Raw genomic sequence first — 26,516 nt, forward strand, 5'->3', positions numbered from 1 at the left:
ATTCGAAACACATTAACTCACACTGGCAATACGGTTACCAACTGGCCGGTATTTCACCGGCCTGGCCGGAAATTTTGCTTTATTTTGATAAGGCCGGTGACCGGTACAAACTTGTTACCAGCCCCTTTATGACCGGTATTTTCAAAATTTGTAATTCAGAATAAAACATCGAATATCGAAATTCTTCAACAGTTCATTTACAAATACAAATTTCCGTTCTATTATATATTAAGCGATATATATTTTTTTAATCTATGGCAGTTCTTTCCATTTATTTAACCCATAAGAAATTTGATAACAATTAGATTTTATTGTGAAACATTGTTTTCAACAATAGAGACAGAAGTGTATAATTTGCCTCATACAGCATACAGTATATACAGCATAATTGTCAATCGATTGTTGGCAAATAACTTAAGGATTTCTTTTTGGTACAATGTTTGTTGCACTGTTTAGTTTCACATCCTTAGCTGTTGTATATAACTTTCCTTAAACTTCCAACTTCCTTCTTTAGGACTTCTTAAAGCAATTTTCTGTAGTTGAAGTATAAGTTTAAAGAGTAAATTTCATTTTGTAAATCCAAAATTGTCACTTAAGGATTAATATGATTTTGTTCATCTGTTTTAATAATTTTAAAGAAATGGCACTTACTGGTAAATACAATAAAATGATCATTGCCGATTTCAGTTTCTCATTTTTAGCACAATGTACGTATTAAGCTTATTAATGAATGTAGTAAAGGTATGCAGAATATCCTAATGCACTTTTGTCAATGTTAGTACATTTCCTTCCTATGGATGGGTCCAAACAGAGATACTTCACACTTAGGCCTATTTCTTAGGGGATTTTGACGAGGTGCCGATAATTCTATTTTCCAGAGTTGGCAACCCTAACCGGGAATCGAATCAGGGTTTTCCACGCCAATGACGTCTACTCTAAATTATAGCCTGGAGCGGAAAGGGTTAGCTATTGGTCTGAAAGGACAAATGTTAAAAATGTACATTTGGGTTATGCCCCTTGACAAATGTTTGTTAGATTTTAGAAGTTCCAAAATAAACACACACATGCTCAAAGATACACCAATCATATATAAAGCAAACAAACATTTCAAATGACTTAATGTTATCACAACTAGTTTCGTCTGCTCACTAGTATTGGACTGTGAGTTTCCTGGTCTAACTGTGTCAGAACCTACAAAATGGCGAATCCATTTTTTAATTATTCCAGACTCAAATATCCTCACTACAACTTCATTATATTTCTCGAAATAGGGAGAATTCTTAGGCATGTACACATGAATGAAACAAGTATGCGTGCAACCAGGAAGTGCATGTATTAACGTCTGTTCATTGGCATGGAATGTTGACGTCTCCTTACTCTCATGTAAATAACCTTTGGATCTTGCCACAGATAATGCAACTTCTTTGTTGTTTGGCGAGGCATAATCTTTTTCTACAGCTATTCTATCAATCACTTTGGAGACATCAAATTTTGCTTCTGGAACATACTGAGACATAATACTCTTTAGATCTGGATCAGTGTAGAAAGAGAAAAATCGTTTCATGTTTTGGTGACCTCCAAACACTAGACCGGAGTGACGAAGATCCGAAAAAGTTTGAATATCATTCATATGAGTTGGGATTGTTAAATAGCTAACAATACTCGAAAGATATGCAGATAAAATAATTAAACAAAAAAGTACGCATTGGATGAATATTATTCTGGACAAAGTTCGTTTAGGTTGCTTTGGAACAGACACAAAACAGAATATCGAAAACACAATCAGAACAATGGAACTTAATCGTCTATCTTGAGGGTCAATCTTACGAATCATTTTGTCTGCAGTCATTACTAATATGACCGATAGAATAGCAATCCACAAAAGAAACCATACTGTAGCTGGGAACGGAAGAATCAAATTCATCCATTGCGGGTAAAATGGTGCTTTGGGTGTAATCCAAGTAAAGCATGCAACATGATAAGCTGTAGTTACATCGAGAAAAGTAAATTTATCCAGAGTTAATACAATACTACCAAATCCTACGTCCGCTCTGTGATGAATTAAATCTCTCATAAGCCCGACTGCACTGCCATTGTTAAAAAATTTCCCCCACATAAGTCCATCTGAAGGTGTTATGAAGTTTGGTGTGAAATTCATGGCATGAGCTGCGTACGTGAAGGTCTTGCTTTCATAACCGTCCGCTATAATTCTGCCGTCAGTATTTCTGTTCAATATGACCAGTGGCGGGAAGTGTAACGTTGCAGCGGTCAAAGTGCACCCATGCAGATTATCTAACTTATCAAGATACATATATTGTGTTGGTGGAATATTCATCCCTTCCCACTCGCGAAGAAGGAATTTGCTTTCAAACGAAGCACAATGATTGTCCGAGAAGGGAAAGTATGTGTAAGCATAAAATACGTAGGTACTTTTAAATGTTTGTCCACAAACTATCGCTATATCCACAACTGATTTTTCAAATGAACGCTTGAACATTTCATTCAGTGATTCTTCGAAGCAATTCCAAGTTATAACAAGAAATCGACCTCTGGAATTCCATATTGGGGTCTTAGATAAAGAATCAATTCCATCTGTAAACGATTCTTCATTATTAACAACAAACACAAAATAATAACCTTTTTGTGAGAAACGTACAATATTTGGAGAAACTTTTCCTTTGTCCTTTATATTAATAATGATTACAAGTCTACCAAAATCCTTTTCTATTTCCCTCAGAATATGTTGAGCTATATCCTCTGCTTCTTCATCCATTATAACTGTTATTTCATGATCATTAGCCAAGGTAACTCCAAGAATTCTGATTACAGACTTTGCAAAGAAATAATTCCCAACCTTCATTTGTGGAAAGTGAATATTTAGTGTGTCAGCATGTAGGAATATCAACACAGTCCATACGGATGCTATGGATTTTCTTGTATTCATCAGAGACATCATATCAAGACGGTACGTTCATGACACCTGTAAAAAAGAAGTGTGAAAGTCATTTAGTACATTCATTAATTACGGTACAATTAATTTTAAGCACAACACACTTTGCTGATTTATTATTAGGGGGTTCTTACAATGTTTCCCGTTTTCAAGTTATATAACTTACGGATTATTTTTTTTCGTAATGAGGCTTTTTCAAATGGCTAGTTGAATCTTTGCCATACTAAAACAGTAGATCTACACCTCTAAACAAGCGCGTTTCGTCTCACGGTGTGAAACTACGGTTGGCTTCCAAACTATCTGAAATCAATACTGTAATCTATAATTTTTGGTTGCAATAGGGGAATAAGATCAAAGATAGAACCTATTCTTTGGACGCTGAATCCATATCAAAAACACATTACTCGTTATCTCTTATTTTTCTCTCTCTATGGAGACAATAGAGGAATAAGATCAAAGATAGAACCTATTCTTCGGACGCTGAATCCATATCAAAAACACATTACTCGTTATCTCTTATTGTTTTCTCTCTATGGAGACAATAGAGGAATAAGATCAAAGATAGAACCTATTCTTCGGACGCTGAATCCATATCTAAAAGCCATTACTCGTTATCTCTTATTGTTCTCTCTCTATGGAGACAATAGAGGAATAAGATCAAAGATAGAACCTATTCCTCGGACGCTGAATCCATATCAAAAACACATTACTCGTTATCTCTTATTGTTTTCTCTCTATGGAGAAAATAGAGGAATAAGATCAAAGATAGAACCTATTCTTCGGACGCTGAATCCATATCTAAAAGCCATTACTCGTTATCTCTTATTTCTCTCTCTCTATGGAGACAATAGAGGAATAAGATCAAAGATAGAACCTATTCTTCGGACGCTGAATCCATATCAAAAACACATTACTCGTTATCTCTTATTGTTCTCTCTCTATGGAGACAATAGAGGAATAAGATCAAAGATAGAACCTATTCTTCGGACGCTGAATCCATATCAAAAACACATTACTCGTTATCTCTTATTGTTTTCTCTCTATGGAGACAATAGAGGAATAAGATCAAAGATAGAACCTATTCTTCGGACGCTAAATTCATATCTAATAGCCATTAATCGTTATCTCTTATTGTTCTTTCTCTATGGAGACAATAGAGGAATAAGATCAAAGATAGAACCTATTCCTCGGACGCTGAATCCATATCAAAAACACATTACTCGTTATCTCTTATTGTTTTCTCTCTATGGAGACAATAGAGGAATAAGATCAAAGATAGAACCTATTCTTTGGACGCTGAATCCAAATCAAAAACACATTACTCGTTATCTCTTATTGTTTTCTCTCTATGGAGACAATAGAGGAATAAGATCAAAGATAGAACCTATTCTTCGGACGCTGAATCCAAATCAAAAACACATTACTCTTTATCTCTTATTGTTTTCTCTCTATGGAGACAATAGAGGAATAAGATCAAAGATAGAACCTATTCTTCGGACACTGAATCCATATCAAAAACACATTACTCGTTATCTCTTATTGTTTTCTCTCTATGGAGACAATAGAGGAATAAGATCAAAGATAGAACCTATTCTTCGGACGCTGAATCCATATCTAAAAACCATTACTCGTTATCTATTATTGTTCTCTCTCTATGGAGACGAGTAGTACATCTATAAGTACTCGTTAAAAAAGATGAATATAATCAACGATAGAGCCTATTCCTCGGTTGCTGAATCCATATCAAAAAGCCATTACTCGTTACATGTTACTGTTTTTGCTCGATGGAAATCATTGTTGAAAGCGAAGTAGTAAGGTTATGCCACTTTCGGCTTTAATAGAGATGCAGTAAAACACACTATTCTTTTTTCAGATCCTACGACGACTTCAAGAAAACTGCTGATTACTATCTATTACCGCATGTTGTATGACCATCAACCTTGAACTTGAAAATTGTTAATTTCTTCTACTCCTAGTTTGAATTGAGGATTAACGAAGGAAATGATCGTATACTTCGGTCGATGAATCTATTCCAAACAACCACTTCTCACTCTTTTATCATTCTTGCTCTATGGCGATCAAATAATGAAACCAGAGGTAGTTAATTTCTGGTTTTAGTAGACAACGGCGGTAGACAGATTTCTTTAGATGCCGAATCTATTGACCCCAAAAATGTTTCTTGCTACCTATTATTATGTTTATGTGATGATCAACATTTAAAACGGAAATCGTAAACTTTTATCATTTCCGATTTAAATGTAGAGTAAACAAAGGAAATGAAACCTATTCTTGGAATCGGTTCCTACATATCAATTGTCAATTGTTTCTTACCATTGTTGCCTCATGGCGATTAAAATTCAATTCATTTCTACCACTTCCGGTCTGAATACAGGGTAAACGAAGTAGGTGTTGTAAAGCTGGATCGATTCCAAAGAGCCTGTAGTCTCTATCTCTTCGTTTTTAAATCTGTTTAACAATCACGTGTTTTTGTCGAAAGGGTTGTCGATGTGTTCGAAAGTACTAAAAAAAAATAATAAAAGCGACATTTAAACATATCATAACTGATTTACTACAAGAAGCCAAGAATGTATATTGAATTACGAGTTTTCTTATGATTATTTAACTTACAAATATTATAAATGTTATAACAAAGAGACGTTAAATCAAATATCTTGCAAACACAAAATAACTATTGAGTAAAAACTTTGGTTTCATTAAAAACAAATTTGTAATAATAATAATAATCCTGCACTACTTTGGTATGCACAAGTCTTGCAGCAAATATAAACTCATGACAATAGGTTATTATTATTATTATTATTATTATTATTATTATTATTATTATTATTATTATTATTATTATTATTATTATTATTATTATTATTAATGAAATAAAATGAAAACTTTCAGTTTTACGTCCCATGCTTATGCCGGCTAGGTTACAGGAGACGGTGATGAAGAGAAATGAATGAAATGGTGGAATGAAGAAAGTGGGAGGAAACGGGAAAACCTAAGTACAAGGTGTTTGTCCACCACAAAGTGTACTTGGCGAGAGCTGGGATTGAACCAAGGACCAGAGGTGAACGCTCTACCAATATTATTATTATTATTATTATTATTATTATTATTATTATTATTAGTAGTAGTAGTAGTAGTAGTAGTAGTAGTAGTAGTAGTAGTAGTAGTAGTAGTAGTAGTAGTAGTAATAGTATTAAAGATTTGACAATTCGAGGTTGTATCTGAAGTCGCAGAAGGGGTCAGCCAAAAACCAAGTATGGCCAAGAAGCTAAAAAAAAAAAAAAAAAAAAAACAAGAATGGGGTGTGTGATGTATGCAAATTTAGGAAGAATGGCGCCAGGTAAACATGGTTGGGAACCATTGCTCTAGAAAATTTCTTTAAAATTCTCCGATGGGACATAGTAAATGAAATGAAATGAAATCTTTGAGTTTTATGTCCCACAGTTATGCCGGTTAGGCTAAAGAAGACGGTGATTATGAAAAATAAATGAAATAGTGGGGGAAACGGGAGAACACCGAGAAAACCCACGCACACGGTGTTTGTCCACCACAAAGTTCACTTTGGCGAGAGCAGGGATTGAACCCGGGACCCCATGCACCAGAGGTTAACGCTCTGCCACTGAGCCACTGCGGCTCCTGAAACATAGTAAAATTGATAAGTGACAAGATGATAAAATCTATAATAATAATAATATGAAATCTGTTTCGCTTCCTTTCACAATACACAAAGTCACTAGTTTAATACTTCCAATAGATTTTGAACAGATAACAGTGAAATTGAAAAGTGAACTGTTTCAGAAAAGAATTTTAATTTTACAGTGCATGAATTTTTGAAACTATTGCTTCTTTTTATACAGGGTGCGGCAGCGTTCATAGTAGGATATTAAAAACACACCAGCAGGCAGTAACTGTAATTTATTTATTACCTCTTATGTCAATTAATAGTTAAAGGTATGCCATTTACTAATGTGTAAGTCATTGTCCATTGCGTGGATTACTTTTTGAATATGACTTCTGTCAAATGATGCCCCCTCTGCACAGCACATTCATCTAGGCGGCGTTGGAAGATTTCCATAACTCGGCGTAACGTATTCCCTGGGGCATTGCCGACGGCAGTTCTGATGCGATCCTTCAATTCAGGAATGGTGGCACAAGGTGTTTGGAACACTTCTTGCTTCAGGTATTCCCAAAGCAAAAAGTCTGCACATGTAAGATCAGGTGAGCGAGACGGCCAGGAAATGTCAACAAAACGGGAAATTACTCTACCTGGAAATGTCTGTCGCAAGAAATCCATACAAATTCTGGCTGTATGCGAGGTCGCTTCGTCTTGTTAAAACCATAATTGTTCCACATCCACACCGACCATACCTAATTGGGAAGAACGAAGTCTTGCAGCATCTTTAGGTAGCGTTCACTGGTGACAGTTACAGCCACACCACTGTCATCCTCAAAGAAGTAAGGGCCAATAATCCCAAAGAAAGCAGCTCCACACCACACTGTGACAAGAGAACTGTGCAAGGGTTTGCTGTGCAGTTCATGTGGGTTTACATCACTCCAATAACGCATACTCTGTTTATTCACTGAACCACATAACTCAAAATGAGCTTCATCTGACATCAGGATGGTGTGCTACATTTGTGAATTTTGGCGAAGGAGATCACGCATGGTTAAGTAGAATGTTTCTCGTGAAACCCAATCGCGAGGCCTAATTTCCTGAACAAGCTGCAGCTTATATGGGTGAAAATGGAGATCTTCGTGCAATATTGTCCTGAATTAGCGATCGGACATATGCACAGTTTGCGAATGACGACGAGCAGATCTTTTTGGGCTACGCAATATTGCAGCACGAACATTTCCCACGGCTTCTGGTGTCCGCACAGTTCTTTCACTTCTTCCTGGTTTGCCATTGCAAACAGAACCTGTAGTTCGAAATGCACGTACCCATTTCACAATGGTCCTTCCATCTGGAACTTTCCGTGACGTCCCAAGTTGAAATGTTGCCGAAATAGACGCTGGGTAGCAATAACAGAGTTGTTATTCTTGAAATAACTTTCAACAGAAAAGGCATGATGCTGTGCACTACTACCACTCCATATCACTGTCACACTCGAAATGGCAGCTCATTAGTACACGAATGTGGCACGAGCTGGCGCGCATTCATGCAGTACGTCATTATACTACGCAAGTCAAATTACGCTATGAACGCTGCCGCACCCTGTACTACCATTCAGTGTTTACGCGCTACTAAAATTCAATTACATGAGATCTAATTTGAAAAATTACAATTAAAAACACAACAGAGCATAGTAAATACATGATATAGAAATTTGGGGATGTACTATTGCGGCTATAGCAAAATGTTTTAAACGTAGCCAAATGACAAAAAAAAAAAAAAAAAAAGCACTGGAGAGATAACATAGAGTCGAGAATCTTTGACTACTCCAAACTTACCTCTGTCGAAAATGAAGAAAAAAAATGTAAACTGTCAATAATTGCGTTCCTCTTCACTTCATTTTTGTCATAAGTTATTGCGGAAATGTAGGTCAGCCAATATTGACTGCTTAACACTTTATTTAAGTAGTTAATCTGTTTTTTTTTTATATAGAAGAAAAAAGTTATTACAGAAACACTGTTCATCTCAGTAATGTCAACTGGAAAATCTGTCAGTTATTATGGTCAAATGGGTTGAATATAAAGCCTTGTATTTAAAGACTTGTATCATTAGATACTTTTCATTGAAAATGTCAAAGCACGCATTTTGGAGAAATGTACACTGTCATTTACGTAATATCTTATTGTGTATTGTATTGTATTCGTATATGCAAGCATTATTATCCTGTTTTAAATGGTATATCAATAATAATGTTATAATGATTGAGCACTCTTATACATGATAAATCTCTCTATTGTTAGTTAGTTTTTTCTTTTTGTCTTTTTTTTTTTTTTTTTTTTTTTACAGAATATCTTTTCATAGTATAGGTACCAGGTCATCCCATAAATAATGTCGTATTTTTATACCGTGTGAAAAAGAACGATAACTTACCTAGTACACTGTCGTTCAAGAACCACTTTCCCTTTTCTTTAAAATCACCATTTCTTATGATTTGGTTCTACGTCCCGTGCAGTGGTCGGGGTTGGGGGGCCTAATCCCCCAGTTTCTTAGTGAAAAAAATAATTTAAGCTATTATTTATATATTTTTGGAAGTTGATAGTAATCTCATGATAGGTATACCATAATCTGGATAGGGCTGGTCCCCACTTTCCACCTTCTAGATCCGCCTTTAAGTTCAACATATATTAGGGTAAGGGGGTACAATTTCGAACAGGCACAATTCTGAACACAGTAAGCTTTTGCACCATTTTTCGAAATACAACAGTTTCCAACACTGAGTGAAGAATTTGGCGTTGACAGTGACTCCTGTGCTTGTTTGTTTCTGATAGAGTTGTGTGTTTAATTGTTTGTTGAGGCCGTACAGAAATTATTCTTCAAGCAAAGGTGTTTATATAGACCTTAGAAAATGGCGTACTATAAAATACCTCATTGTTTGACGTTGTATTGCTGTTTTAAATTGCGAAATGTTGGTTGTTAGTTTACTGTAGTATGTGGCACGGTCCATGATGGAAACAAGCATGGTACACCAGATGCCATCTACGAGCAGCATTTGTAACTGTTTAGTCGCAGATGAAGTATAACGAAAGGTACAATTACGAACATCAATAAGGGACAATTCTGAACACTAGGTTGAAGGTACATATCAGCCAGTTGTGCTACCATTCTCAGTGTACCTTTCGTGTTTTGTCATAACAGAAGCCACGACGGAAAACTGAAAAGAAAAAGCGTCTTTTGTGGGATCCTTCTAATATGGCAACAGCAGTGAAGAGCGTCTTATCGAGTGATATATTGTTAAGAAGGGCATCGGCAGTGTATCACATTCCACTAGACGCCCTTCATGACCGTGTAGGCAAGGAAAAGGAAAGGCAGATTGGACTTACTCCACCGATAACAGGCAAAATTGGACATCCCACAATACTATCGGAAGAAACAGAGAAGGCTTTGGTGAATAGGTTAGTGTATTTCGAGAACAGAGGATTAGGACTTACACCCGTGCAAGTAAAACGTGCTGCTTTTGATGTGGATGTGGCCTGTGGAGTTCAGCACCCATGGAATCCAGATGGGAAGATAGCTGGTGATGACTGGTTCAAAGCCTTTATGAAAAGGCACCCAAACATAAGTTTGAGGAAACCAATAGGACTATCGAGAGCTAGAGCTGCATGTATGAGTGAAGAATAAGTGAGGAACTACTTTAGAATTCTGAAAGGTGTAATGAATGACTTTAATTTCTTTGATACACCTCAATGCATATACAACATGGATGAGACAGGGATTCCCTTGAATAACAGACCCGTGAAAATAGTAAGTCAAAAAGGAAAGCGTGAGATCGTGTCACTAACCAATGTTGAAAAAGGGGAAAACGTGACAGTTGTTGCTTGTTGTAATGCTTCTGACTCTTACATTCCACCGATGATCATTTTCAAAGGTGTCAGAATGCGCCCGGAATTCAATGATGGTTTGCCACCTTGCACAGTTGTGGAGTTGAGCGAGTCTGGTTACATCAACGAAAGGCTTTTCCTTAGGTAGTTGGAACATGTTTGTACATACAAAACTCCTGGTAAAGTTTTGCTTATACTGGACAATCATGGAAGCCATACCAATTTCAATGCTTTGAAATTCTGCCAGGAGAATGAGATCGAGCTCGTGCGTTTACCACCTCATAGTAGGCACGTTCTTCAACCTTTAGATAGAACTTTGTTCAAATCTCTGAAGACACACTACCACAGGAAAGCAACAAACTGGCAACATCGCCATCCCAACGAGGCTCTGTTGAAGCTCAGATTTAATCCTCTCTTTTGCGTGGCTTGGAACGAGCCAGCTTCTGTTGGCTCGACCATAAAAAGTTTTGCGTGTACTGGAATCATGACCTTTTCAGACGACACTGTTCCAAAGTCCAAATTTGCTCCTTTCCTCCTGTTCGTATCGTCTTCGGAAGAAAACAATCAGTCTAGGAATAACACTGAAATTAATGACATTTGTACACCAGGAACATCGAAAATTGATTATTCACCTACATCACAAGATCAAGATAGACTCACTATTATCTCACCTACACCAAATATCTCAGGTTCTCCTATGCCACAAGACGAAGACAAACCTACAATTCTCTTATCTACACCAAAACCCTCCGATTCTCAGGAAAATGTTTTGGTTCGTAACATCCTCAAAACTCCTGAGAAGAAAAATACACGTTAAAGAAAACTCCTAACCTCGCTCCATCTTACAAGCAACGCTCACATTGTTGAAGTACAGGCTAAGAAATTCTGTGTTGTTAACCGGCCTACTCCAGGAAAGATGCTCCGCGTTGCTTCAAGACAGCCGCAAAGAAGCAGGGCATTAACTCCAACAAATGAGGACATATATGGCTTTTGCCAATTGAGCTATTACAGTGAAAAGTCCGTCGTGAAAGGCGACTGGATACGATGCCAGTCTCGCCAAGTGTGGTATCATGAAGTGTGTGTAGGTGTACAAGGTAAGAAACAATGTATTTGTGGAAAATGTGTGATCGAAATTGTACCTACCAGTGTTCGGAATTGTACCTGATGTGGTACAAATCTGAACGTTTCTGTGCTAAGAAAAAAATTATGTTTATGGACATTGTAACAGAGTTTTTTTCTTAATATTTCTGTAACGCAACACATAGATTACAAACTTTGTATTTACCAAAAATTATCCTCTTATTACGTCTAGTTTGTCCGAAAATAAAAAAAGTTTCTAAAGTGTTCGAAATTTTACCCTCTTACCCTACACATGTTTATAAATGAAAAGGATGATTACTGTAAGCAGTGGCGTATTTACGATTTTGTTTCGGGGGGGGGCTTTGCTAACTTTCGGAGGGGCTTTTACTGAAAATGTAAAAATTCTGCAAGACATTTTATATACTTTACTATAGTAAGAAAGATTTCGGGCTTAAGCCCGGAAGTCCCCCCTAAATATGCAACTGACTGTAAGTAAACTAGTATGGAAGAATTGGAGGAATGAGAAATTAGAAGGAAACGGTAGAACTATTAGAAAACCAATGGACGCGAGGTTGTCCATCACAACGCCGCTTCTCCCGGGACCGAACTAAGGACTCCTCGGACGAGAACTGAACACTATACCACTTAACTACCGTGTCATTCAGCGACCTCCAAAGATAAAAGTATATAAATTATAAAACCAAATAAATGAAATCTTTATACAGTGTTCATAGTTGTTTCAAATCGTCATTTAGGGGGGGGGCGGTGGCTTAGTGGTAGAGCGTTCAACTCTGGTGCTTGGGGTCCTGGTTTCGATCTCACCCTCCGCCAAGTGAATTTTGTGGTGGACAAACACCATGTGCGTGGGTTTTCTCGGGGTTCTCCCGTTTCCTCCCACTTCCTTCATTCCACCATTTCATTCATTACTCATTATCACCGTCTTCTTTAGCCTAACCGGCATAACCGTAGGACGTAAAACTCAAGAATTTCATTTCATTTTTTCAAATCGTCATTTAATCGAAACGGGCACGGTAGTTTAGGGGTAGAGCTGTGGTGTGTGGGATCCTGGTTCGATCCCCGCTCAGGTAGTTCGTGCTTACCAATATCATGTCCGAGAGTTTTCTTAGGATACTCCCGTTTCCTTCCACATTTTTATTTCACCAATTCTTCCATCAATATTTACTTACCTTAATCATTCTCTCCCTTAGCGCAAAGGGCAAAATCGTGAGACATTAAAACACACTAAAGAAAGCTTCTTATTTAATTGATCTGTCAGACTTTAATATCGTCAATATATTTTCAAAGTTTAACCAAAAACTTCCTTAACCTCGAAAACACTTTTAGTCTTTTATCCTATTAAACCTTTAATCCTAAAAAAAAATACGATCATAAAACATATTTTCATTTATGAGGTATGGATGGATACCCATCGTTATAATTAACACTACCAATAAAGGTATTAACGAAATGACTCTATTAACAAACTCGACCAGGATAATGGCATTAAGAAAAGCTGTATATCCTTTTATTATAGGCTACCAACAATTCTTTGCTACTTTGGAGGTTGCATACAACCTAGGGAGTGTTCCAGATTTTAAATGGAATACAGAAAATCTCAGTTACGCGTCATATGAACGGATTGACTCTATTAACACATTATACCAAGATAATGGCAGTAAGAAAAGCTTCATATCATTTTATTCTAAGCGACCAATAATTCTTTGTTACCTCGAGGTTCGATACAAGCTAGGGAGTGTTATAGATTATAAACGGGATATAGAAAGTCACCGTTATCCATGAAGATGTTAACGGATTGATTCTATTAACAAACTCGGACGATATAATGGCAATAAGAGAAGCTGTATATTCTTTTATTACATGCAACCAACATTTCTTATCTACTTTTAAGGTTGTGTACAAGCTAGGGAGTATTATAGATTATAAACGGGATATAGAAAGTCACCGTTACCCATGAAGATGTTAACGGATTGGCTCTATTAACAAATTAGGACGAGATAATGGCAGTAAAAAAAGCTGAATAACCTTTTATTACATGCAACCAACATTTCTTTCCTACTTTCCAGGTTGTATAGAAGCTAGAGAAATTTATAGATTTATAACGGAATATAGAAAATTACAGATACCCATGAAGATGTTAACGGATTGATTCTATTAACAAACTCGGACGAGATAATTGCAGTAAGAAAAGCTTCATATATCTTCATTATATGCAACCAACATTTCTTTGCTACTTTGTAGGTTGCATAGAAGCTAGGGAATATTATAGATGTTAAATGGGATATAGAAAATCACTGTTACCCATGAAAATGTTAACGGATTGACTCTATAAACAAACTCGGCCGAGATAATTGCAGTAAGAAAAGCTTCATATATCTTCATTATATGCAACCAACATTTCTTTGCTACTTTGTAGGTTGCATAGAAGCTAGGGAATATTATAGATGTTAAATGGGATATAGAAAATCACTGTTACCCATGAAAATGTTAACGGATTGACTCTATAAACAAACTCGGCCGAGATAATTGCAGTAAGAAAAGCTTCATATATCTTCATTATATGCAACCAACATTTCTTATCTACTTTTAAGGTTGTGTACAAGCTAGTGAGTATTATAGATTATAAACGGGATATAGAAAGTCACCGTTACCCATGAAGATGTTAACGGATTGGCTCTATTAACAAATTAGGACGAGATAATGGCAGTAAAAAAAGCTGAATAACCTTTTATTACATGCAACCAACATTTCTTTCCTACTTTCCAGGTTGTATAGAAGCTAGAGAAATTTATAGATTTATAGCGGAATATAGAAAATTACAGATACCCATGAAGATGTTAACGGATTGATTCTATTAACAAACTCGGACGAGATAATTGCAGTAAGAAAAGCTTCATATATCTTCATTATATGCAACCAACATTTCTTTGCTACTTTGTAGGTTGCATAGAAGCTAGGGAATATTATAGATGTTAAATGGGATATAGAAAATCACTGTTACCCATGAAAATGTTAACGGATTGACTCTATAAACAAACTCGGCCGAGATAATTGCAGTAAGAAAAGCTTCATATATCTTCATTATATGCAACCAACATTTCTTTGCTACTTTGTAGGTTGCATAGAAGCTAGGGAATATTATAGATGTTAAATGGGATATAGAAAATCACTGTTACCCATGAAAATGTTAACGGATTGACTCTATAAACAAACTCGGCCGAGATAATTGCAGTAAGAAAAGCTTCATATATCTTCATTATATGCAACCAACATTTCTTTGCTACTTTGTAGGTTGCATAGAAGCTAGGGAATATTATAGATGTTAAATGGGATATAGAAAATCACTGTTACCCATGAAAATGTTAACGGATTGACTCTATAAACAAACTCGGCCGAGATAATTGCAGTAAGAAAAGCTTCATATATCTTCATTATATGCAACCAACATTTCTTTGCTACTTTGTAGGTTGCATAGAAGCTAGGGAATATTATAGATGTTAAATGGGATATAGAAAATCACTGTTACCCATGAAAATGTTAACGGATTGACTCTATAAACAAACTCGGCCGAGATAATTGCAGTAAGAAAAGCTTCATATATCTTCATTATATGCAACCAACATTTCTTTGCTACTTTGTAGGTTGCATAGAAGCTAGGGAATATTATAGATGTTAAATGGGATATAGAAAATCACTGTTACCCATGAAAATGTTAACGGATTGACTCTATAAACAAACTCGGCCGAGATAATTGCAGTAAGAAAAGCTTCATATATCTTCATTATATGCAACCAACATTTCTTTGCTACTTTGTAGGTTGCATAGAAGCTAGGGAATATTATAGATGTTAAATGGGATATAGAAAATCACTGTTACCCATGAAAATGTTAACGGATTGACTCTATAAACAAACTCGGCCGAGATAATTGCAGTAAGAAAAGCTTCATATATCTTCATTATATGCAACCAACATTTCTTTGCTACTTTGTAGGTTGCATAGAAGCTAGGGAATATTATAGATGTTAAATGGGATATAGAAAATCACTGTTACCCATGAAAATGTTAACGGATTGACTCTATAAACAAACTCGGCCGAGATAATTGCAGTAAGAAAAGCTTCATATATCTTCATTATATGCAACCAACATTTCTTTGCTACTTTGTAGGTTGCATAGAAGCTAGGGAATATTATAGATGTTAAATGGGATATAGAAAATCACTGTTACCCATGAAAATGTTAACGGATTGACTCTATAAACAAACTCGGCCGAGATAATTGCAGTAAGAAAAGCTTCATATATCTTCATTATATGCAACCAACATTTCTTTGCTACTTTGTAGGTTGCATAGAAGCTAGGGAATATTATAGATGTTAAATGGGATATAGAAAATCACTGTTACCCATGAAAATGTTAACGGATTGACTCTATATACAAACACGGCCGAGATAATTGCAGTAAGAAAAGCTTCATATCCCTTTATTATATGCAACCAACATTTCTTTGCTACTTTGTAGGTTGCATAGAAGCTAGGGAATATTATAGATGTTAAATGGGATATAGAAAATCACTGTTACCCATGAAAATGTTAACGGATTGACTCTATAAACAAACTCGGCCGAGATAATTGCAGTAAGAAAAGCTTCATATATCTTCATTATATGCAACCAACATTTCTTTGCTACTTTGTAGGTTGCATAGAAGCTAGGGAATATTATAGATGTTAAATGGGATATAGAAAATCACTGTTACCCATGAAAATGTTAACGGATTGACTCTATAAACAAACTCGGCCGAGATAATTGCAGTAAGAAAAGCTTCATATATCTTCATTATATGCAACCAACATTTCTTTGCTACTTTGTAGGTTGCATAGAAGCTAGGGAATATTATAGATGTTAAATGGGATATAGAAAATCACTGTTACCCATGAAAATGTTAACGGATTGACTCTATAAACAAACTCGGCCGAGATAATTGCAGTAAGAAAAGCTTCATATATCTTCATTATATGCAACCAACATTTCTTTGCTACTTTGTAGGTTGCATAGAAGCTAGGGAATATTATAGATGTTAAATGGGATATAGAAAATCACTGTTACCCATGAAAATGTTAACGGATTGACTCTATAAACAAACTCGGCCGAGATAATTGCAGTAAGAAAACCTTCATATATCTTCATTATATGCAACCAACATTTCTTTGCTACTTTGTAGGTTGCATAGAAGCTAGGGAATATTATAGATGTTAAATGGGATATAGAAAATCACTGTTACCCATGAAAATGTTAACGGATTGACTCTATAAACAAACTCGGCCGAGATAATTGCAGTAAGAAAAGCTTCATATATCTTCATTATATGCAACCAACATTTCTTTGCTACTTTGTAGGTTGCATAGAAGCTAGGGAATATTATAGATGTTAAATGGGATATAGAAAATCACTGTTACCCATGAAAATATTAACGGATTGACTCTATAAACAAACTCGGCCGAGATAATTGCAGTAAGAAAAGCTTCATATATCTTCATTATATGCAACCAACATTTCTTTGCTACTTTGTAGGTTGCATAGAAGCTAGGGAATATTATAGATGTTAAATGGGATATAGAAAATCACCGTTACCCATGAAAATGTTAACGGATTGACTCTATAAACAAACTCGGCCGAGATAATTGCAGTAAGAAAAGCTTCATATATCTTCATTATATGCAACCAACATTTCTTTGCTACTTTGTAGGTTGCATAGAAGCTAGGGAATATTATAGATGTTAAATGGGATATAGAAAATCACTGTTACCCATGAAAATGTTAACGGATTGACTCTATAAACAAACTCGGCCGAGATAATTGCAGTAAGAAAAGCTTCATATATCTTCATTATATGCAACCAACATTTCTTTGCTACTTTGTAGGTTGCATAGAAGCTAGGGAATATTATAGATGTTAAATGGGATATAGAAAATCACCGTTACCCATGAAAATGTTAACGGATTGACTCTATAAACAAACTCGGCCGAGATAATTGCAGTAAGAAAAGCTTCATATATCTTCATTATATGCAACCAACATTTCTTTGCTACTTTGTAGGTTGCATAGAAGCTAGGAAATATTATAGATGTTAAATGGGATATAGAAAATCACTGTTACACATGAAAATGTTAACGGATTGACTCTATAAACAAACTCGGCCGAGATAATTGCAGTAAGAAAAGCTTCATATATCTTCATTATATGCAACCAACATTTCTTTGCTACTTTGTAGGTTGCATAGAAGCTAGGGAATATTATAGATGTTAAATGGGATATAGAAAATCACTGTTACCCATGAAAATGTTAACGGATTGACTCTATAAACAAACTCGGCCGAGATAATTGCAGTAAGAAAAGCTTCATATATCTTCATTATATGCAACCAACATTTCTTTGCTACTTTGTAGGTTGCATAGAAGCTAGGGAATATTATAGATGTTAAATGGGATATAGAAAATCACTGTTACCCATGAAAATGTTAACGGATTGACTCTATAAACAAACTCGGCCGAGATAATTGCAGTAAGAAAAGCTTCATATATCTTCATTATATGCAACCAACATTTCTTTGCTACTTTGTAGGTTGCATAGAAGCTAGGGAATATTATAGATGTTAAATGGGATATAGAAAATCACCGTTACCCATGAAAATGTTAACGGATTGACTCTATAAACAAACTCGGCCGAGATAATTGCAGTAAGAAAAGCTTCATATATCTTCATTATATGCAACCAACATTTCTTTGCTACTTTGTAGGTTGCATAGAAGCTAGGGAATATTATAGATGTTAAATGGGATATAGAAAATCACTGTTACCCATGAAAATGTTAACGGATTGACTCTATAAACAAACTCGGCCGAGATAATTGCGGTAAGAACAGCTTCATATATCTTTATTATATGCAACCAACATTTCTTTGCTACTTTGTAGGTTGCATAGAAGCTAGGGAATATTATAGATGTTAAATGGGATATAGAAAATCACCGTTACCCATGAAAATGTTAACGGATTGACTCCATAAACAAACTCGGCCGAGATAATTGCAGTAAGAAAAGCTTCATATATCTTTAATATATGCAACCAACATTTCTTTGCTACTTTGTAGGTTGCATAGAAGCTAGGGAATATTATAGATGTTAAATGGGATATAGAAAATCACCGTTACCCATGAAAATGTTAACGGATTGACTCTATAAACAAACTCGGCCGAGATAATTGCAGTAAGAAAAGCTTCATATATCTTCATTATATGCAACCAACATTTCTTTGCTACTTTGTAGGTTGCATAGAAGCTAGGGAATATTATAGATGTTAAATGGGATATAGAAAATCACCGTTACCCATGAAAATGTTAACGGATTGACTCTATAAACAAACTCGGCCGAGATAATTGCAGTAAGAAAAGCTTCATATCCCTATATTATATGCAACCAACATTTCTTTGCTACTTTGTAGGTTGCATAGAAGCTAGGGAATATTATAGATGTTAAATGGGATATAGAAAATCACCGTTACCCATGAAAATGTTAACGGATTGACTCTATAAACAAACTCGGCCGAGATAATTGCAGTAAGAAAAGCTTCATATATCTTCATTATATGCAACCAACATTTCTTTGCTACTTTGTAGGTTGCATAGAAGCTAGGGAATATTATAGATGTTAAATGGGATATAGAAAATCACTGTTACCCATGAAAATGTTAACGGATTGACTCTATAAACAAACTCGGCCGAGATAATTGCAGTAAGAAAAGCTTCATATATCTTCATTATATGCAACCAACATTTCTTTGCTACTTTGTAGGTTGCATAGAAGCTAGGGAATATTATAGATGTTAAATGGGATATAGAAAATCACTGTTACCCATGAAAATGTTAACGGATTGACTCTATAAACAAACTCGGCCGAGATAATTGCAGTAAGAAAAGCTTCATATATCTTCATTATATGCAACCAACATTTCTTTGCTACTTTGTAGGTTGCATAGAAGCTAGGGAATATTATAGATGTTAAATGGGATATAGAAAATCACTGTTACCCATGAAAATGTTAACGGATTGACTCTATAAACAAACTCGGCCGAGATAATTGCAGTAAGAAAAGCTTCATATATCTTCATTATATGCAACCAACATTTCTTTGCTACTTTGTAGGTTGCATAGAAGCTAGGGAATATTATAGATGTTAAATGGGATATAGAAAATCACTGTTACCCATGAAAATGTTAACGGATTGACTCTATAAACAAACTCGGCCGAGATAATTGCAGTAAGAAAAGCTTCATATATCTTCATTATATGCAACCAACATTTCTTTGCTACTTTGTAGGTTGCATAGAAGCTAGGGAATATTATAGATGTTAAATGGGATATAGAAAATCACTGTTACCCATGAAAATGTTAACGGATTGACTCTATAAACAAACTCGGCCGAGATAATTGCAGTAAGAAAAGCTTCATATATCTTCATTATATGCAACCAACATTTCTTTGCTACTTTGTAGGTTGCATAGAAGCTAGGGAATATTATAGATGTTAAATGGGATATAGAAAATCACTGTTACCCATGAAAATGTTAACGGATTGACTCTATAAACAAACTCGGCCGAGATAATTGCAGTAAGAAAAGCTTCATATATCTTCATTATATGCAACCAACATTTCTTTGCTACTTTGTAGGTTGCATAGAAGCTAGGGAATATTATAGATGTTAAATGGGATATAGAAAATCACTGTTACCCATGAAAATGTTAACGGATTGACTCTATAAACAAACTCGGCCGAGATAATTGCAGTAAGAAAAGCTTCATATCCCTTTATTATATGCAACCAACATTTCTTTGCTACTTTGTAGGTTGCATAGAAGCTAGGGAATATTATAGATGTTAAATGGGATATAGAAAATCACTGTTACCCATGAAAATGTTAACGGATTGACTCTATAAACAAACTCGGCCGAGATAATTGCGGTAAGAACAGCTTCATATATCTTTATTATATGCAACCAACATTTCTTTGCTACTTTGTAGGTTGCATAGAAGCTAGGGAATATTATAGATGTTAAATGGGATATAGAAAATCACCGTTACCCATGAAAATGTTAACGGATTGACTCCATAAACAAACTCGGCCGAGATAATTGCAGTAAGAAAAGCTTCATATATCTTTAATATATGCAACCAACATTTCTTTGCTACTTTGTAGGTTGCATAGAAGCTAGGGAATATTATAGATGTTAAATGGGATATAGAAAATCACCGTTACCCATGAAAATGTTAACGGATTGACTCTATAAACAAACTCGGCCGAGATAATTGCAGTAAGAAAAGCTTCATATATCTTCATTATATGCAACCAACATTTCTTTGCTACTTTGTAGGTTGCATAGAAGCTAGGGAATATTATAGATGTTAAATGGGATATAGAAAATCACCGTTACCCATGAAAATGTTAACGGATTGACTCTATAAACAAACTCGGCCGAGATAATTGCAGTAAGAAAAGCTTCATATCCCTATATTATATGCAACCAACATTTCTTTGCTACTTTGTAGGTTGCATAGAAGCTAGGGAATATTATAGATGTTAAATGGGATATAGAAAATCACCGTTACCCATGAAAATGTTAACGGATTGACTCTATAAACAAACTCGGCCGAGATAATTGCAGTAAGAAAAGCTTCATATATCTTCATTATATGCAACCAACATTTCTTTGCTACTTTGTAGGTTGCATAGAAGCTAGGGAATATTATAGATGTTAAATGGGATATAGAAAATCACTGTTACCCATGAAAATGTTAACGGATTGACTCTATAAACAAACTCGGCCGAGATAATTGCAGTAAGAAAAGCTTCATATATCTTCATTATATGCAACCAACATTTCTTTGCTACTTTGTAGGTTGCATAGAAGCTAGGGAATATTATAGATGTTAAATGGGATATAGAAAATCACTGTTACCCATGAAAATGTTAACGGATTGACTCTATAAACAAACTCGGCCGAGATAATTGCAGTAAGAAAAGCTTCATATATCTTCATTATATGCAACCAACATTTCTTTGCTACTTTGTAGGTTGCATAGAAGCTAGGGAATATTATAGATGTTAAATGGGATATAGAAAATCACTGTTACCCATGAAAATGTTAACGGATTGACTCTATAAACAAACTCGGCCGAGATAATTGCAGTAAGAAAAGCTTCATATATCTTCATTATATGCAACCAACATTTCTTTGCTACTTTGTAGGTTGCATAGAAGCTAGGGAATATTATAGATGTTAAATGGGATATAGAAAATCACTGTTACCCATGAAAATGTTAACGGATTGACTCTATAAACAAACTCGGCCGAGATAATTGCAGTAAGAAAAGCTTCATATATCTTCATTATATGCAACCAACATTTCTTTGCTACTTTGTAGGTTGCATAGAAGCTAGGGAATATTATAGATGTTAAATGGGATATAGAAAATCACTGTTACCCATGAAAATGTTAACGGATTGACTCTATAAACAAACTCGGCCGAGATAATTGCAGTAAGAAAAGCTTCATATATCTTCATTATATGCAACCAACATTTCTTTGCTACTTTGTAGGTTGCATAGAAGCTAGGGAATATTATAGATGTTAAATGGGATATAGAAAATCACTGTTACCCATGAAAATGTTAACGGATTGACTCTATAAACAAACTCGGCCGAGATAATTGCAGTAAGAAAAGCTTCATATATCTTCATTATATGCAACCAACATTTCTTTGCTACTTTGTAGGTTGCATAGAAGCTAGGGAATATTATAGATGTTAAATGGGATATAGAAAATCACTGTTACCCATGAAAATGTTAACGGATTGACTCTATAAACAAACTCGGCCGAGATAATTGCGGTAAGAACAGCTTCATATCCTTTTATTATAAGCAACCAATCTTTCTCTACTACTTCGGAGGTTGTATAGAAGCTAGGGAATATTATAGATTTTAAATGGGGTATAGAAGATCACAGTTACCCATGAAGATGTTAATGGATTGACTCTATTAGCAAACTCGGACGAGATAATGGCAGTAAGAAGAGTTACATATTCTTATAGCAACCAAAATTTCTGTGCTACTTTGGAGGTTGCATAGAAGCTAGAGAATATTATAGATTTTAAACGGATATAGAAAATCACCGTTACCCATGAAGATGTTAACGGATTGACTCTACTAACAAGCTCAGACAAGATAATGGAAGTAAGAAAAGTTGTATATCCTTTTATTATAGGCTATAAACAATTTTTGCAACTTTGCAGGTTGCATAGAAGCAGGTAATTTGATAGATTTTAGACGTTATATGGAAAATCACCGTTACCAGTAATGTGAACGGATTGACTTTATTAACAAACTCGGACGAGATAATGGCAGTAAGAAAAGCTGAATAACCTCTTATTATAGCCAAGCAACATTTCTGTGCTACTTTGCAGCTTGGATAGAAGCTAGGGAATATTATAGATTTTAAACGGGATATAATGTTAGATATACACCGTTACTCATGATGTTAACGGGTTGACTCTGTTAAGTAACTCGGCCGAGATAACTGCAGTAACCAAAGCTTCATATCCTTTTATTACAAACAACCAATTTTTCTTTGGCACATCAACAGCAACCAGGAAATTAATCGACACGCGTTTTTGTTTATGCAGGAAAACATTGTAACGGGTAAAGATGTCTCCTGAAATATTATAAAATACGCTATACTGTTTGTGCTTGTTGTTGACTGCCAAATTTGAAAAAATCGGATGGAGACTTGTGAAATTCGAAAGGCATTATTTTACATATCCAATATCTACAGACAATTTCATTCGCTTTGGTCCACTCCTTCTGCCATCCAACACCTCTGTCCACTCTTTTTACCCCCAGTTCACTCGGCCCCCAGTTTTTCTTTATTTTCAGGAAAATACGAAACACGTATTCCCTTATCTTACCTCTACAATATTTGTGCACAATTTCATTCACTTCGGTCCACTTCTTCTTGCCTTTCGGATGTCAAATTCCCAAATTCTGCCTGGGGCCTTTGACTTTTAAAACAATTTTTCCGCAGAAAATTAAAAAATCGTATTTTTTTATTTTTTGCTTATTGTCCCTACACAAAATTTTGTTCCAATTCTTCATATCCTTTAGGCACTTCTGACATGCTGTTATTAGCACTTTTGATATTTCATGATCAAAGGTTTGGAGGAGTCCGTGCCTCAGCCAACCGTTTTTTTTTTTTACAGGAAAAATGGAAACCCGTATTCCCTCATGTCTTATCTACAATATCTGTGCACAACTTCATTCACTTTGGTACACTTCTTTTTGTCTTTTGGGTGTCACTTTCAACACATCGGGTGGGTGCTTTCTCCCCCTAAAACAGTTTTTCCGCAGAAAATAAAAAAAACACCTGTTCGTTTATTTCGTGTATAGTATCTACCTGCCAAATTTTATCAAAATCGGAGTGTTACACTTGGGAAGTGTTACTTGTCAGTATGATGTGCTTATCCGAAAAAAAAACGAAAACTCGATTTAGGGTCCGTTCAAATATTCTGTGACCCCCTGATCCAAAAACTAATTATTGGCCAAGATCAAAATCTTTTGATGCATTTTTGCATCATTCCTAAAATTATTAGCCAAGATCGCAATCTTTTAATTTATTTTTGATCATTCCTAAAGTTCTTGGCCAAGATCGCAATTTTTAATCTATTTTTTTGATCATTCCTAAAGTTCTTGTCCAAGATCGCAATCTTTTAATTTATTTTTTGATCATTCCTAAAGTTCTTGTCCAAGATCGCAATCTTTAATTTATTTTTTGATCATTCCTAAAGTTCTTGGTCAAGATCGTAATCTTTTAATTTATTTTCGATCATTCCTAAAGTTCTTGGCCAAGATCACAATCTTTTAATTTATTTTTGATCATTCCTAAAATTCTTGGCCAAGATCGTATTCTTTTAATTTATATTTTGATCATTCCTAAAGTTCTTGGCCAAGATTGCAATTTTTGATCTACTTTTTTGATCATTCCTAAAATTCTTGTTTAAGATTTTATAAGGACTTTTGTCAAGTAAATTGCGTCATGTTCTTACAAGGGTGTTAGATCAGAACAGAATATATGTAATCAGTCACAAATCACTATATATTATAATGTTTCTACTTACGATACGAAAGGAAATTTCCTATCTTATTTACACGGTAGAAACCCAGCTACTTTGCGATACCTGGTTTCTTTCCGGTAAGAATATTGCTTGGAAATTGTTCTTTAATGGTGTATATATCATACACGATAAATTATACACGATGCCAGGGAACTGTGACATGTAACACATTGAATTAATACATTAAAGTAAGTACTGCACTAATGGTCTAATGTAATCGGAAATGGATCTCTTTTTACGTTGTACATTTCCACAGCGTTTTACGTAATACAAACAATAGTCATTAAGTCCTTTTTCTTTCTTATTCATACATCTTTATATGCCAGGGCTTTATTTCCTTTTATTATCACTTTTTGTTCTAACACTGACCTAAATAGAAAAAAAAATAGAAGGAACTTATTCCATCTTAACATGCGACCAACAAACAAAGGCAACATGCCAAACACATTTGTTGACGCCACTGGTACTCATTTCTACTATCAAGTACTCCCCTGGTTCGATTTCATTCTATCTCAGGTTATTATGAATTTCAATAGGTCACATCAGTGGTAGTACAGTCACCCCTGGTATAAAATATACCTAATTAGAGCCCATTCCTTATGAGGTTATACCGAATCACAGTGGTTTATGTCAATGGTAGAGTATTCACCCTCGTATCAAGGATTTCTGGTTAGATTCCATCCCTTATTAGGTTATATGGATCACTGTGGCTTTATGTCAATAGTAGAGCATCCACCTTAGAACCAAGGATTCTTGGTTAGATAGCATCCCTCATGAGGTTATAGTGAATCACAGTGGTTTATGTCAACGGTAGAGCATTCATGCTAGTATCAAGGATTTCTGGTTAAATTTATCATAGTGACTGATGTCAATAGTAGAGCAGCCAATTACGAAATTAAATTCTGGCTCAACGCCATGTTTTGTAAGACAATGTTGAATAATGCGTCCGTAGGTTTTATCAGGAGGTTCTGTTTCTCCATTTTCTCTACTCATTAATTCTTTCATAATTATTAAATTATAATTCGTCCTCAAAGTCTACATACGAGATATGATTAAAAGAATATGTTGAAGAATTTCATTAGGATCAAAATAAATTAGCTTACGTCGAATTTGATTTAATCTCCTTTAAAGTATTGTCCTTGGCTAGCAATTCACTTATCCTAAAGTTTAATGTATGACTGGAAGCAGATTAGCAATTCACTTATCCTAAAGTTTAATTTATGACTGGAACCAGCTTAGCAATTCACTTATCCTAAAGTTTAATGTATGACTGAAAGCAGCTTAGCAATTCACTTATCCTAAAGTTTAATCTAAGACTGAAAGCAGCTTAGCAATTCACTTATCCTAAACTTTAATCTATGACTGGAAGCAGCTTAGTTATGAAATGTATCAGGTAAATGTTATGCTGCTTAGTTATGAAAGCCATAAGCTACCTAAACTTATGGCTTTCAGCTGCTCTGACGTGGCCCGCTAAAACGTTTTCCTTCAAGTACGCTTTTGATTTTAGGGAAAAGCCAGAAGTCGTTTGATGCTATATTTGGAGAGCACAACGAATGTTGATAGACAGGAATATTTTTTCGGCCAAAAACTCGCGGATCAAAAACAAGATGTGGCACGGCGCGTTTTCGTGGTGAAGAAGGAAGCCATTTGCTCATTTAATCGGCGGTTAAAATGCTTTCCACGGACCCATACGAGATGTTTAGTTCTTCAGATAGCTCTTGAATAGTCATTTGCCTGTTTGAACATATCAT

At 35.2% G+C, this 26,516-nt stretch overlaps 1 protein-coding gene across 1 annotated transcript; it reads right to left on the reverse strand.

The window, feature by feature from the left end:
• Positions 1–940: 940 nt before the first annotated feature.
• LOC145691516 (ionotropic receptor 21a-like) lies at positions 941–2,773 on the reverse strand. Its single transcript, XM_081766925.1, has one exon. It carries the CDS (start codon positions 2,771–2,773, stop codon positions 941–943), a length of 1,833 nt encoding a protein of 610 aa, XP_081623051.1.
• Between the last annotated feature and the right edge of the window lie 23,743 nt (positions 2,774–26,516).

This window comes from Thermobia domestica, chromosome 8, assembly GCF_964235325.1.
Source record: "Thermobia domestica chromosome 8, izTheDome1.hap1.1, whole genome shotgun sequence".
NCBI lineage: Eukaryota > Metazoa > Arthropoda > Insecta > Zygentoma > Lepismatidae > Thermobia > Thermobia domestica.